The sequence below is a fragment of the Euprymna scolopes genome, chromosome 32, assembly GCF_053919585.1.
Source record: "Euprymna scolopes isolate OS-2025 chromosome 32, ASM5391958v1, whole genome shotgun sequence".
In the NCBI taxonomy this organism is placed as follows: domain Eukaryota; kingdom Metazoa; phylum Mollusca; class Cephalopoda; order Sepiida; family Sepiolidae; genus Euprymna; species Euprymna scolopes.
The window spans coordinates 39,592,773-39,608,436 of NC_136513.1; the positions used below are offsets into that span (position 1 = coordinate 39,592,773).

The window sequence follows — 15,664 nt, forward strand, 5'->3', positions numbered from 1 at the left end:
GTTTACGTTGGACTTGAAGACAACCATATTGCAGTCAGCTGGAAAGTAGGAAAACGGAAGACAATTCCATAGGCGTGCGGTTCTAAGAAAGAAAATTTGATCATGGAATCTACATTTAGGTTTAGGCACAGAAAAAGAGTGGGGGAAATTAGTGATAGTGTTCTCTTCTAGACGCCTATCGGTGTTTTCTCCCTTAGCGTTTGCCTTTCTTAAGACATCCACAAGGAAGTTGAGCTATTTGCCCTTAGCTGATAAAAATTTGAAAAACATTTCGAATTTCGAAGAAAATAATGGAGATCCTCTTGTAGTTATAGTTCTATCAAAATAAAAGCGAAATTCTTAACTGACACTTCTTAAAAAGAATCATGTGAAAGATATGGGAATTCCTTTATAAAATGTATCCTTATAAAATTTGCCATGAAAAATTTAACCAATAGAAAATGTAGCATTATAAAATGTACTATTGAAAATGTACTAAATTTTACTCTTTTGTTATATTAATTTTAATACTTCTGTCGGTTCTTCAACTGTTATAGTTTTCAATTTAAACGATGCAAGATATATTAGCAAATATTATAGCGAAGCTAGGAATTTGCTGGTACTGGCATTAATTGAAACCTCATACTGGAATCATTCTATATAGTAATTGCATGTAATGTAATGTATGGAGGACCGTATGAGTAATAACCGTAATCGTATCATTTGACTTTTTCGGACTACTGCTCTCATCTTGAGTGCTATTTTTACAACGTTTCTGTCGATGACCTTCTTCAGGTTCATCTTGTCGAACTCGGGAATTTTTCTGTTGAACTCGGTAATCTTTCCGTCGAACTCGGAAACATCCACGGAATTTCGAACGAAAGTATTTATTTAACCCAAAGGGTTGGTGGAAGCGACATTCGAAAGACAATTACGAATTACTTAGAATTTCTATCTGGTCATTACTGACGGCACGAAAGCACAGATAAAGAGTGGGGGAAATTAGTTAGAGATAAATAAAATTACTTACTTCGATTGGGGGAGAAAAGCAGCAGCAAATCGAGGACGATATGATGGCGAGAATAAATTCCAGAGTTGTGGTTACTGCTCCAACGAATTCGACGATGCGGATATCTGTTGGGAACATTTCGCTGTAAACGATGTTATCCTCCGTAAACTATAAAACAAATAGTAAAACTATTTGATTGTTGTTTGTTAACCAACGTTGCAGTATAGAATCATTTTTTTATTTTAGTATTTTCACCCCAGTCAATGGTGCGGTGTCATTTTGATGTAGGGGCTACTATCTGGAACACAATCGCAGTAATACTATGACGAGAAATGAGCAGCAATATATCTGTTTATATGAGACTTGAACTTTATCGTGTCAATACAGTCGGAGAAGCAAGGATCTGGAAGGGAATTCCAAAGTCCAACAATTCTGTGAAAGAAACTATTAAAGTAGAGAGCGTTCTGCCATCTAGCGATCTCTACTGTGTATGAGGTTGGATTTTGTGGCTTGTCGGGTGTATCGGGAGTGTTTAGATCGAGGGGGTACAAGAGCTTGCAGTTCCTCGAAGCATATACCATTAAAATACTTGCAAAACCGGCAAAGGGATGCAATATTTCGTCGGGTAAGTTTAAAGTTTCAATAATATAATCAATTATAAAGGTAAAATCGAATGGTTTTGGCCAGAACAGGAAGCGCCTTTTCCTGACTCAACTTGTAAAACTTCGAAAAATTTTAATTAACTTAGTACATTTAAGTATAGCGACAGGAAGTCGCCTATTATACATATTTAACATAATAAAAAATAATATTCAGATATAAGTATTACGCTTTAAGCATGTAATGTTATAAATTGTACTATTATAAACTGTACAATTACAATATACCATTAAAATACACTATTAAAAATGTAATATTAAAAATGTACTAAAAACACCTTTATACAAAGTAAAAATGAAAATTTAAATTAATGTTAAATGAACACAACTTTAGCCAGATTGCACCATCAATTCGGCAAGAAGCACTCATTCTAAATCAACCAGTTGTATCTGTTGATTATTTTAATGGATTACACAATCTAGCAAATAATAATAATAATAATTCTGATTTCGTTTATCAACCTTCCCTGAAAAGGGATGGGATTCATTTCCAAAGGACTTTCCTCAATCCCAGCTCCAAACCAGGAGATTAACAGATCAAGGGTTTTTCTAAAGATGTTAGTGGTACCTACAATAGCAGCGGTCTGAAGGCCGCCTAAAACATCGGGGATTCGTAGTTGTTTGTTTTTTTTCAATTGTCGTTCCAGACGACTTGATACTACTCCTAGCGTACCAACTACGACCCGGATTATTTGTGTTTACCCCGGTGTATACAACTTTTCTCCAAGGCCAATGGAGCATAATTTTCCACTTCTCTTCTCCTTTCCCTCGCGTTTCTGTCACAGGGTACTGAGAAGTCTACAATTTGCCAGTTTTCTGAGACCTTGTCAATGACGACCAAATCCGGACGATTATGTTCCAATTTCTTGGTCGTTCTGATACTTTTGTCCCACCATACCTCTACATTGCCATTCTCATTGTTCTCACTTCATCAAACCGTTTTCCAGCACACTTCACCCCAACCTTCTCACACAATCCCAATATATCCGCAGCCCCATGTGTTCGTGTCTTTTGCGGTACTCTCTCTCGGCCAATCCGCTACATTCTGCTGTAAGGTGCGCAATTGACTCTGAGGCCTTACCACAAATCTAGCATTCTGCAGCAATTTCCTCTCCTAGAACCACTTCTTTGAACAGTCGTGTTCCTAATGCGTGCTCTTGTCCTGTACAAACAAAAGCTTCAGTTCTCTAAGCCATTGCCATGATCTTTCATCAGCCACATCTGCTATATCATGGAAGAACTTTTCGTGCGTTTTCTCCCTAGCCAGTTCCTCTGCCCTTTCTCTGTTTATACGTTTCACATACTTAGCCTTTGTCTCATATACCTCCACTTCATTAGACACAATCTTGAGCATCTATTGTTCACTTCTAACCACATGCTCCTTTAACGATATTTCCTTGGTTATAACAGAGTCTCTTACATTTTTCAAATTGTCTCCCAGCGTCTTTCCTCTTTTGATATAGCCTCGCTCTGCTACTTTAAATGTGGAATATACCAAACATTGCTAAAACATTTCTTGTTTTGACATCAGTGGCATGCAACTCCTTGTCAGATCATCCTAAAATTCCTGCACTATATCTCAAAACACTGACTGTCCGTTTCATTAGATTTCCTCCAGACAATTTCGACTTCGCAATTAGCTTCACTCTTCTAAGATACTCTTTCCTGACTTTCTCTTTCATCTCTCTGTTTATGTCTGACCTGTTTTCTGAAATTATCCCATGCCTGCTTCATCATCTGAAATTGTCTCCTATCTTTCACTCTTCAAACGATTTACCCTACATGACCCTTCTTGTAAGAAAAATCCTCAATCGCACCCATTTTAAAATTGCCTCTTATCCTCTCTTCGAAATCGTCATCTACCTCTCCCCCTTTTGAAATCTCTTATGGCTATCCTGCTTTCTAAAATTGTCCCTTATTTTATCTACTTTCCGAAATGCTCGTCTACATGACACACCATCCGAAATAATAACCTATTGACACCCTCCAGCACTCCAACATACTTATACCCTGTATCTTCTCTTTCTTTCATAATTTCTCCATTTGGCAGCACAATTCCATTCGAAGCTTTACTCCCCTTTTCATCACCAGCACCGCACAGTTACTAATCCCAACCTCAATCCCGATGTCTTCTGAATATGTCCTAACTAGCTCTACCAGTATCTCCATTTTCTTCTCATTTCTACCGAATATCTTCAAATCATACATGGTCGAGGCGTCTGCCACCAGATCCAAAGTTATACCCCAGCTTCTCTTTTCAAAACGATACTCCCATAATAATAATAATAATAATAATAATAATAATGATAATAATATTCATGCCAAATAGTCGGGAAGAGTCAAGGAGGATTTTTTATTTATTTTTTTAGTTTTATTTCTGTTTTGTTACGATGATAAGTGAAATAATTGAAATAATTACTGCAGTAATTAATAAAAAATAATACATGATAAATGCACGAAAGAAGTTTCGTTTCATTTCCTTAGGATAGGATTCCATGTTTTTGTTTTTATATAAATGTCTGCTTCTTAATAAAACTTTGAGACGAACTATTTTTAGTCAGCAGGACCAGTGAGTAACCAGTTAACATTGCAACAGCTTCAACGGCTAAATGAACTTTTCGCACCTCTCTCCACCCGGCCTGCCTAATGCGTCTAATTTTTTGTTATTTTTTCCATTATTGCTATTTTTTAATTATTTTTTACGGTTGACGGCTGGTCATTACCCTTACTAAACCACCTATCCCCACCTGTTCTTGACGATTTGATAGCCGTTCTTGCCATGAGGCGTTGGGGGTGTCTATTCCGAAAGCCGTCCGTAACATGAGGTTGACCAGCCGCAGAAGCAGCAGCAGCAGCAACAACAACAATCATACTTTCATTTTTTTCGATGGTGGTCACGTTTCCACCGAGCAACGCCGGTTAGCGGGTACTGCTAGTAATAATAACATAACAAACATTAATTTAAAGAAAGGATTTCAAAACAAAATGAAAAAAAGACATACCCATATAGTAGGAGTTTTCCTAAAGGTGTACATCCACGATCCTATCGGAGAGAAAATACAAGCAGACAATATGGCGGTCACCATATAAGTGAGTTTCTGTAAGAATAAACGAGAAGATAAAGTAATTGACGAGTCACTAATATTAAAATGTTTTTCATATTTAGATAATGAAATGTTAATTTCACATATACATATGAAATAAAATAAATGCACTTGATAAAATACGGTAGCGACCGATGTTTACATATCAGCGTCAAAAATCGAAATTTGTGCGTACATAGTCTGCGCATACACTATTCTGAATGAAAAAAATATTATATTTTGGACGTATCAGGGAAGTTCTAAATTTATTTGAAATCGTCTCTCTTGGGGCCACTTAAACCCTTTAAAAAGTCAGATTTTTCGTCAATCAATCCGAGTCTACAGATCGTTGTCGCTGAGCATCCCTATGCTAGGTGCTAATCCCTGCAACATCGATTTGCACGCACGCTCACACACACACATACACACACACATAAGCAAACACGGAAGCAATTGATTCATTATCGCCTGACAATATATAGAAACTTTATTCATTGAAATATTTCCAATCTTCCCCATTGAACTACTTTATCTAATATATACGAGGAAAAATGGGCACAAGCGTTTGTGTCTGTGTCTGTCAAAGGCTTTTTGCATCGGGGTTCTCACATCGGTTAGATTCATCGAGAATTTTCACATATTTCCCAGATCGTAATATCTCAGATTCGCAAACGGACACCGTCTCTATCTCTTTTTTTTTTTTTTTTTTTTGATCGAGTTAAACGAAATTCCCTCTGTGGCGTCATCTCGGGTGTTTGTTTGGCTTTTATCGTATGAAGCAAAACTGTTTGAAAAAGCGGCAAAACATTTCTTGGCCTTCGGGCCGGGATTTCTGATGCTTCACTTAAGTAATTCATCCTAGGTCAATGTAAGAGAAACCCTTCATGCTGAGATAATTACTTTTTTTGATATTGTCAGAGTGTCCCCTTTTGAGGTGGGAGTTGGTTTTCCCCTACCATCAAAAACTAACTTGTGTCTAATTTGCTTTCGTGGGGAAGCAACTAAATACCACAACAGAAAACGGGGAGCTAACATGGCCCCCGGCTAGATTTAAAAGCAACTTTCATTTCTGCGCATGCTTGGCGACACGTGTGATTCTTAAGTTAATTACCAACTAATCAACTCCGCTATCCTCTTTGGTCTAATGATCAGCAAAGAAGACTAATTACCCTACGTTTTTTTAGTTCGATCCCACCTCTTTCTCTATCTTTTTTATTTCGTCCTTGTGCCATATCCTCCACCGGGCAAAAGTTAATTACCAATTCGATTGAATTTGTAGGTTTTGTGAATACTTTCAAGGGATTATATAAGCCTACAAAACTTAATACATTTAGTTTTTATCTGTTCAGGTATTCCCTTATACTAGAAGGATGATTAAAGTTGATCAGATTCTTTTTTTTTTTCAAGTTCACCAGGATCAGGAAAGGACCTTAACACGCTTCGGCACTTCTGCAGAACACGAACCGCGCCGGAACAACGGTGTCCATTCTTTACTGTTCTGTATCTTCATCATTAAAAAACTAACGCACCGCAAAAATTGGATCCAACTTGAAGAAAACTTAAATCCGAAAAAATGTAAGATATAACGGGCCAACTTACCAGAGTATAGCTCCCGGGATCGGGTGACGATGCTCTTCTAATTTCCAAAACAAACGATTGCTTTCTAGCTATGCTATCAGATGACAGTCCTTTTATTTCGTTTTTTTATGGCGGCTTCAAATAGCCAAAAGTTTTAGACCAATCAGAAAAAAGGTTGATTCTATGTTTTTTATTAATTGTTTTATTCTTAAAGTTTATTATCATAGATATAGTTTATTTTTAGTTTATATTTAAGAAAATATCAGAAATACGACACCACACATTCACTATCCTCTTTTTTTCACGTTCTTCGAGCCCACTACATTTTTTAATTTTGCTCAAAACACCCGACCAACGAAGGGCACCAAGTCTAGTCTCAAACACCCGAGCAACGAAGGGCACCAAGGCTAGTTTCAAACACCCGAGCAACGCAGGGAACCAAAGCTAGTCATATATAAAAGCAAAAGATTCTTAAAACCAACTTTGAACGAAGTATAATTTAGTAAAGTGAGTAAAAAGAAAGTTTTGATTATGATTCTCTTGATCCATGTAAAGCACGGCTCTTAATTAATCAATTCAGGCCTCTTCAATGTCTTATTTAATGAATTCTTCCTATTTTTATAAGAACTTTAAAATATTCACGTACATTTTATGTTTTTACTAATGCTGTAAACATTCCATTTTAAACATACATAAAATATCTGTTTTGTGAATATATGCCTACTACAACTCATTATTTCGTTTTGCTTACCATATAACAAGTCTCTCGTATATGTAATTATAAACACACAATACGGCATAATCACGTTGATACACCGGTTCTCGTCAGATCACTGAAGTTAAGCAATGTTGAGCCTGGCTAGTACCAGATGGGTGATCATTTGGGAATTCTAGGCGCTGTATGTGCTTTCCGCTTATCTCGGTATTGTTTCCAGTCGTCCTGAACCTCCACTTGCTACTGGTATCCAACAATGTCGTTTGAGGAGAGTGTAGTTGGAGATTGCGCAACTCTTGCCATAAAAATTTTACGCGCAGGCACCTTTACTCTGGGTATCTATAGTCTGTCAAGTTTGAAGGAAGCCTGATAAACACACAAAAACATATTTTCACTGAAAATATTTCTTTGAAACTGGTTTATCCCCAAAATGAATTCTTCCATTACAAAACGTTTAAAGTAATATCTCTTTCACCTAACAAGGTATCTCGCCACTTGGACGTAAGGGGCTACTATTTGGGACCATGCCTAGGAAGGATTAACAAGATGTTGGTTTGCCTTACATTTAAACTTCTGCATATTAGTACAGCCAGGAAAGCTGACAGCAGGAAGATAATCCCAAAGTCTAGCTGTTCGAGGGAAGAAACTATTATAGTAGGAAGCTTTCTGGCATTTAGGGATTTCAACAGTGAAGGGTCGAGATTTTCTTGCTTAGTGGGTTTGTCGGGCATATGAGCGTCGAGAGAGCACTAACGCAACGAGTTCATCAAAGCACATTCCATAAAATATTTGTAAAACAGGCGCAGAGATGCAACATTGTGGCGATGGGACAGGGGTTGGAGTTTAGTCGACAAAGTGGGACCTATTAGATTGGCAACTCTTTTTTTGGGCCTACCATATGAAGGAGAAGCTAGTGGTATATGTACTAGCACAGATGTGGAATCAATACTCTATGCATGGGCGAATGGTGGCCTTGTAGAGCTACCGGATACAGGTGTAAGTAGTTCTATAGCTCGATAGAGGGACTTCCGCAATGTCCTCAATCTATTTGTTGCATATTGCCCGCAGATATTAGGCCGAGGTGTTTGAAGACAGACTTCTCAGGTAGGGTTTGTCATAGATATCGGTGGTTGTACATAACATGACCATCTGATACAACCAGATCTGACTGGCTGAAGATATTTGCTTTATAACCAAAAAATCACTGAAATTGGATGTTATTGTTATTTTCACCCTTTTCTTTTGAAAACTTTATTATGTGTTTCAAAAACAAAACCAATATTTTTTCTACAAAACAAGCAAACGGAAATATATATCTGAAGATACAAAGAACGTAAAACAAAAAAAACTTTTAAAAAGATAACCTGATTCCACAGTAATAAAAAACGGGGGAAAATATTGATATGCCGTAAAATAACACAACAATAACGACGTGTTCATTCTGTCCAACATCGGAAACCAGACTGACTTGCAGGTTTCGTTCAATTCATGCTTGGTTTTATTTTTTCTTGGTCATGGTGGTTCCCATTTTTTCTTATTGGCCGTTCACTACTCTTTTTTGCATTTCCTTTTCCGACGCATCCTTGCGACGATATCGACGTGTTTATTACGTTCAAAATCGAAAACCAGTCTGGCTTGCATGCGAAAAAAAGATATCTTCCTCTCTTTCTTTAATGCTCTCCCTCTTGTTTTCTTTCTTTCTTTCCATTTCTCTTTCACTCAAACCCGAATGACCTATAAGCCTGTTCTACAGGAGATATCCTAATTGTAATCTCTGAACGTATATACCATACGCTGGATAAAGCAGGTGAGAGTAGAGCGATTTTAAACGGTACCTCTTCTTTTGTCGTAAATTGATCTCATTAAAAATATTAAAGTAAACACGCAGCTTTTAACATGGAACAACTCAATCTGTAGTCGAATGCTCTACTACTGAGTTATACCTCCAGATGTTAATAATTCTGTTTCTTTTCTTTTAAGAATGAATAATTTGCTAACGGTGTAACGTATAAAACTTTCCTTTAAGAATTTCATTTTTTTATCTATGAAAATAAAGTATTTTTAGGATTGGATTTTTTCGATTTTCAATACTCATCGGCTGAATTTCTGTTAAAAAATCACATAAGAACACTGCTAGACATATAAATTGCCTTTATGTGAAATTTGCAAAATGTACGCTCAGCCATTTGGGAACATATAAGAAAATAATTTAGACACAAACACACACACACAGTTACTTCTATATAATAGTATATAGATATAAATTTTCAACCGCGAAAACAACTTACAAGTCGCCGTTTCATTCTGTTTGGATATTGCCACCTGCTAGCTGAGATTCCAAGACACCCAACGAATGTAGTCTGAAAAAAAAAAACCCAGTTGAATTGATGTTATCGAATATCATTTAAAGTTTGAACTTCATCAAAAACACGTGCAATGCACACTTAAAAGATGCTCGTAGACTATTCAAGTAGACTTTATATAAATTATATATGTATAGGACAATTCCAATATTTTGTGATTTCGATACATTATCGATTCTATTTTCAAAGTTGTTAGAGACTACAAAGGTCAAATCTTTTCAAAGTTTTACAAATTTGACTTTTGCAGTCTCACCTGAATTACTCAGCTAATTTTTGGTCTAAACATTTGAAATTTTACAGAAAGTGAATTCAAATATAAGTTTATAATCGGTTTTCGACCAAAAATTTGGCTGCCAAGGGGTCAAGGTTTAAAAGATCTGACCTTTGCAGTCTCCAGAAAATGATTAAGCCAATTTTGATTCTAACCATTTGAAAGTTTACATAAATGGCATTTAAACATGCGGCAAGCTTTTTAATTCGATTTTGGTCGAAAATTAGGCTGCCAAGAAGTCCAAGTTGAGAGAGTTGACCTTTGGCGACTCTACCAAACTCCTCTGCCAATTTTGGGTCTAAACACTTGAAATTTTGGGTGTAGGTTACCTGGATATGAATCAAACCTTTTAATATATTTATATATACTAGCGGGACCTGTGGAAATTCCACAGCAGCATTTTTCATATGTAATATATTGTTGCTGGGCATTCTGTGGGCATTCTGTGGGCGTTCTGTTCAGCATGAATGAAGGCACAATCACATTATTCTAGCCCTTTTATGAAAACTGTATCACCCTCTTACTAAAATAATAACTTTGATATATTTCCTGGGTTGATTATTTCATTACAAACACATCACTCAACTCACATTTAATCATTTTTCATAATTCTGAGATATGTTATTTATTTCGACAATAATTTTCGTAAGTTTAACACACCTTTTAGCCTCCCCCTTACTAAAATAATAACTTTGATATATTGTCTGGGATGATTATTTTATTATAAACACACAAATCAATCAACTCACATCGCATCATTTTTTGTAATTCTTCGATATGTTACTCATTTCGACCAAATTTTGTTGTAATTCAGACCATCCCTATCGCCCTCTCTTATTAAAATAATAGCTTTGTATATATTGTCTGAGTTGACTATTTCATTACAAACAAACAAATCTATTAACTAACATTTCATCATTTTTCGTAATTCTTGGTTATGTTACTCCTTTCAACAATAATTTTTCATAAGTTTAACACGACTTCCCCCTTACTTTAATAATAACTTTGATATATTGTCTGGGCTGATTATTTTATTATAAACAAATCAATCAACTCGTATTTCATTAATTCTTGAGTATGTTACTAATTTCGACAATCATTTTTTTTATAATTAAAATATACTCATCGCCTTCTCTTACTAAAATAAATTAGATATAATGTCTTGGCTTATTATTTCATAAAAACAAAAAACTATCAATTAACTCATATTTCATCAGTTTTCGTATTTCTTGGAAATGTTACTAATTTCGATAATCACTTTTTATATTTTTACCCACATTATCAACCCCCCCACTACTAAAATAATAAGTTTGATATATTATCTGGGCTGATTATTTCATTTCAAACACACCAATCAATTAACTTATATTTCGTTATTTTTCATAATTCTTGGAAATGTTACTAATTTTGACAATCATTTTTCATCAGTTTAACCCACATGATCCCCCCTTACAAAAATAATTACCTATATATTGTCTGGTCTAATTATTTCATTGCAAACACACTAATGCATTAAATCACAAATCAGTTTTTATAATTCTTGGATATGTTACTACTTTCGACAATAATTCGACAATAATTTTTCATAATTTATACCATCCTTATCGTCCTCTCTTACTAAAATAAAACTTATGTATATGTCCTGGGTTGATTATTTCATTACAAACACACCGATCAATTAACTCGCATTTTATCATTTTTCACATTCTTGGATATGTTACTAATTTCGACTATAATTTTTCATAAGTTTAACACACCTTTTAGCCTCCACCTTACTAAAATAATAACTTTGATATATTGTCTGCGCTGATTATCTAATTACAAACACACCAATCAATTAACTCACATTTCATCATTTTTCATAATTCTTAGATTTGCTACTAATTCCGACAATCATTTTTTTATAATTAAAACCCCACACTCTGCCCCCTTCATACTAATATAAAAACTTAGATATATTGTCTGGCTTATTATTTCATTACAAACACACCCATTAACTCACATTTTATCACTTTTCATAATTCTCGGATATGTTGCTAATTTCGACAATAATTTCATAACTTTAACCCACTATATCGCCCCCCTCACTAAAATAATAACTTTGATATATAACCTGTGCTGATTATTTCATTACAAAACATCAATCAATTCCGGATATTCTCATGGTGTATATGTTCCACCTATTTTACCCAATCCTGGGTGACGCCACATATTCTGCTAGTATATATCTTTCACCTATCTCATTCGATACCGGGCGAGACTGGGTATTCTGCTACTATGTGTTCCAACAAGCTCATTCAATACTGGGCGACGCTTTCTGCTAGTATATATTTGCACTTATCTCATTCCATCCCGGGACTGACTTCATGTCCGCCACCCCACTGTTAAAAATATACATGAAATAAATAATGTTAAAATCGTAAACTGTTTCAGCCATTTCCGGGACTGACTTTATATCTTCAACCAACTGCTAAAAATATACATGAAATAATGTAATGTCTAAATAGTAAACTGTGTCAGCTATTTCCGAGACTGACTTCATATGCTCCACCCCTCTTTTTCAGCAATTTCCTGGACTGACATTTTATCTTCCATCCTACTGTTAAAATATACATTAAATAAAGTAATGTCTAAAACGTAAATGGTTGCATCCATTTCCGGGACCGACTTCATATCTCAAACCCCACTGTTAAAAATATACATTAAATAAAGTAATGTTTAATGGGTAAACGGTTTCAGTCATTTCCGGGACTGACTTCATATCCCTCTCCCCACTGTGTAAAATATACTTGGAATGAAGTAATGTTTAAACCATAAACTGTTTCAGTAGCAATACGAAATTAATACATAAAGACATTAACACGGTTAGGGATTAGGCAACCATTTCTTCAACATGAATTTCTTAGTGTGGTATCAGTTTCGGCATTCCAGTGGCTTAAATCCCCTCTTCTTTGGTCTCGATTAATGGAGTAGAAATCCTTCATTACTGATACAACTTTTATTTTTGTCAGTGACCAGAGTGCTCCTTTTGTGGAGCTGGATTCCCCCCAAATTTTTAACCGACCTCATGTCCAACTCCGCCCTAAGGCAAGTAAATAACAAAAAAAAAATAATTGGAAGGGACATTTTTCAGGGCATCTTATAATTGATCAGGAGAGACATTTCCAGTGCATTTTATAATTCATCAAAAGGGATGGTTCAAGGGCATTTTATAATTAAATCAGAAATTACGTTTCCCAGTTACTTTTGTAATATTAAAACTTTGTTATATTAAATATATTACCTATTAACAATGTCTCCCCACGGGACAGATTTAGATACCAGTGTAGTTTTTTTTTTAACAGGGAGAAAAGGAACAAGATATTTTCTTTGTCGTAAAGGATTTCTCCTCTACTGAGAGAGAAGAAATTGAAATGTAGAATCTGAAGGACAGATACTACACTTTGATCTTGGCCAAAAGGCCAAGAAGAACAAATCATTTTTATTAGCTTGGCCTGAACATCGAAACTTTTTTTTTAAGGAATTGGAATATTCCACTTTCCTTTTAAGGGGTTACAAGGTTTATTTGGAATATTCCACTTTCCTTTTTTAGGGGGACACAGCATGATAATAGCGGAAGCGAATTACGATATTAATATAAAAAATAAATAGAAGAATATAACAATTAAACGATCCGGATTTAAACGTGACACACAAAAGAACACACACGCCATCGTATTAATATATAGATGCACATAAAGTTATGAACAGTACATAGGGCCCGAGCAAAGCCGGACTGAACTGCTAGTATAGATATATAATTTTAAATATGTGTATTTGGGCCGCATTTTTTTCTTTTAAATTGAATAGACGTTTTTAGTTGATTAATTTTACATTGGATCCTTTCCATTTTTCGTATTGCAATCTTTACTTCAGGTCGGAAGTGGTTGTTAGAATTATATACTGGAAATACTCGAAGCTATACAAATAAAAAGTAAAAAAAACTAACATTAACAAAATGAACTTTTCCTTTACCTGTTGAAGTGTTTATAAAATAATTTAATTTATTAACCAATGAAAATTAAGTATCCATAAATGAAAAAATGATAATTTATTAACCAATGAAAATTAAGCATCCATAAATAAAATAAGTAATAGTTAACCAATGAAAATTAAGCATCCATAAATATAAATAGTAAAAATCAATCCAGTTAAATTAATCTCTGAAGATGAATCCAGAAAGATTTGAAAGTACTTGGACAAATCAAAGTTATGGTTGTTACATCAGCCAGTTCTCATCTGAAGTAAAAACTACAATACGAAAAATGGAAAGGATACAATGTAAAATTAATAGATTAAAACGTATATTCAATTTAACGAATCATATATATATATATATAAATATATATATATATATATATATATATATATAACGAATGATAAAAAATATTTTTGTATAGTTTTAAAGGTTAAAAACTTCCAAGACTATATATATATACTTTCATATATATATATATATATATATATATATATATATATATATATATATATGAAAGTATATATAAAATATATATGTATACATATAAAACGAGAGAGGGGAAGTAAGTGCGTGTTTGTGTCAGTGTCTGACTATTAATAATATAACTTTATGAATAGATATTTATAGTGTCTGAAGTCTATGACATGTTACAAAGCAATGTAACGTGAGCAACGAAGTAAATAATTATTTCAACATTAAAGGTTAATTTCAATGTTTATTTACCAAGCGAAGAAAAAAAAAAACGAGATTTATCTCTACAATCTGGGAAATTCATAACACTTACCATCTTGTACGACACATAGGCTTCCTTCAGTCTTGACAGACCATGTTAATTTTGTGTGGCAAGAGTTGCGCAATCTCCAACCATGCCTCTCCTGAGTCAACATTGTTGCATACCAGTGGCAAGTTGAGTTACAAGACGACTGGAAACAATGCCGAGATAAGCGGAGAGCACATACAGCGCCTAGAAGTCCCAAATAGTCACCCATCTGGTATTAGCCAGGCTCAACGTTGCTTAACTTCGGTGATCTGACGAGAACCAGTGTGTCAACGTGATTATGGCGTATATTGTACGACACGTAATGTTTGAACACGAGCCAATGACGTAACAGAGTAGTGACAATGTTGAAGGAATTTCAGTAATTTTTAATTATGTTTATTTTTTTTTTGTACGACACATAATGTTTGAAAATAAACATATTTAAAATTACTGAAATTCCTTCAACATTGTCACTACTCTGTTACGTCATTGGCTTGTGTTCACGATGTTTCGAGACAAAACTTCATTGTTATAGCTTTCAAGCAAAATCATTTTCTCACGCAGTGCTTCAAGCAAATTATAACATCATTGTCGGATATTTATACGTGGAACGATCAATTTGTCGCCTTCAAGAAAATCACACTGCAGCTTCATTTTGAAAAAAAAATAATTCAGGTAACTTGATTGTGTGTACTAGAGCTTACATCTATTCAATGTAGCCGCCTTCAACCTCAATCACTGCCTCGATACGAGTCCAGAACTAGGACCATGCTTTTTCCACAAGCGCCGATGGAAGCTAAGCGAATACTTGGCGGATGTCAACGATCAGGTTGGCTTTGGTGTTGTGAGAGGTCATGTTGGTGATGTTCTCGAAGTATGACCAAACGAAGTAGTTCTGCGGGTTCGGGTGGGGTGGGGTGGAGGACAATGAGAAAAAGGTACAGTCGTAGTATTCCTTCTGAAGCCAAGCCTGAGTCGCTTTGGACTTGTGGGCCAACGCCGAATCCTGCTGCCATATCCAGGGTTTGCCAGCGGCCACCTGATTGCACCCGGGGATCACCACATTGTTCAACACATCCAGGTACACTTTGGTGCCGATTTTCAAGCCGACTTCGAACAGTGGGGTAGCATAATGTGACCCTCACTTGAAACCACACCAAAGACCATCAAGCATTTAACCGTTCAGATTTGAATTTTGAGGGTGTTGGCAACGGTCCTGTCGTCATGAA

The 15,664-nt window shown here is 35.2% G+C and overlaps 2 protein-coding genes and 2 pseudogenes across 4 annotated transcripts in view; 2 read left to right on the top strand and 2 right to left on the bottom strand.

Annotated features, from left to right (window-relative positions):
* Nucleotides 1-15,664, top strand: part of LOC145256299 (organic anion transporter 3-like) — a 324,435-nt gene that overhangs the window by 33,753 nt on the left and 275,018 nt on the right. The gene's annotated exons all lie outside the window — the stretch shown is intronic.
* The window catches only part of LOC145256300 (uncharacterized), a 42,312-nt gene that overhangs the window by 6,484 nt on the left and 20,164 nt on the right, over nucleotides 1-15,664 (bottom strand). For both annotated transcript variants that reach the window (XM_080115031.1, XM_080115032.1), the window contains exons 3-5: nucleotides 9,312-9,383; nucleotides 4,650-4,745; nucleotides 1,010-1,156 (exon numbers count right to left, since the gene is read on the bottom strand). In XM_080115031.1, coding sequence (XP_079971157.1) covers nucleotides 1,010-1,156; nucleotides 4,650-4,745; nucleotides 9,312-9,383 — 315 coding nt within the window. The remainder of the gene's footprint in view (nucleotides 1-1,009; nucleotides 1,157-4,649; nucleotides 4,746-9,311; nucleotides 9,384-15,664) is intronic.
* LOC145256552 (5S ribosomal RNA) lies at nucleotides 7,098-7,214 on the top strand (annotated as a pseudogene).
* On the bottom strand, nucleotides 12,989-13,130 carry LOC145256671 (U2 spliceosomal RNA; annotated as a pseudogene).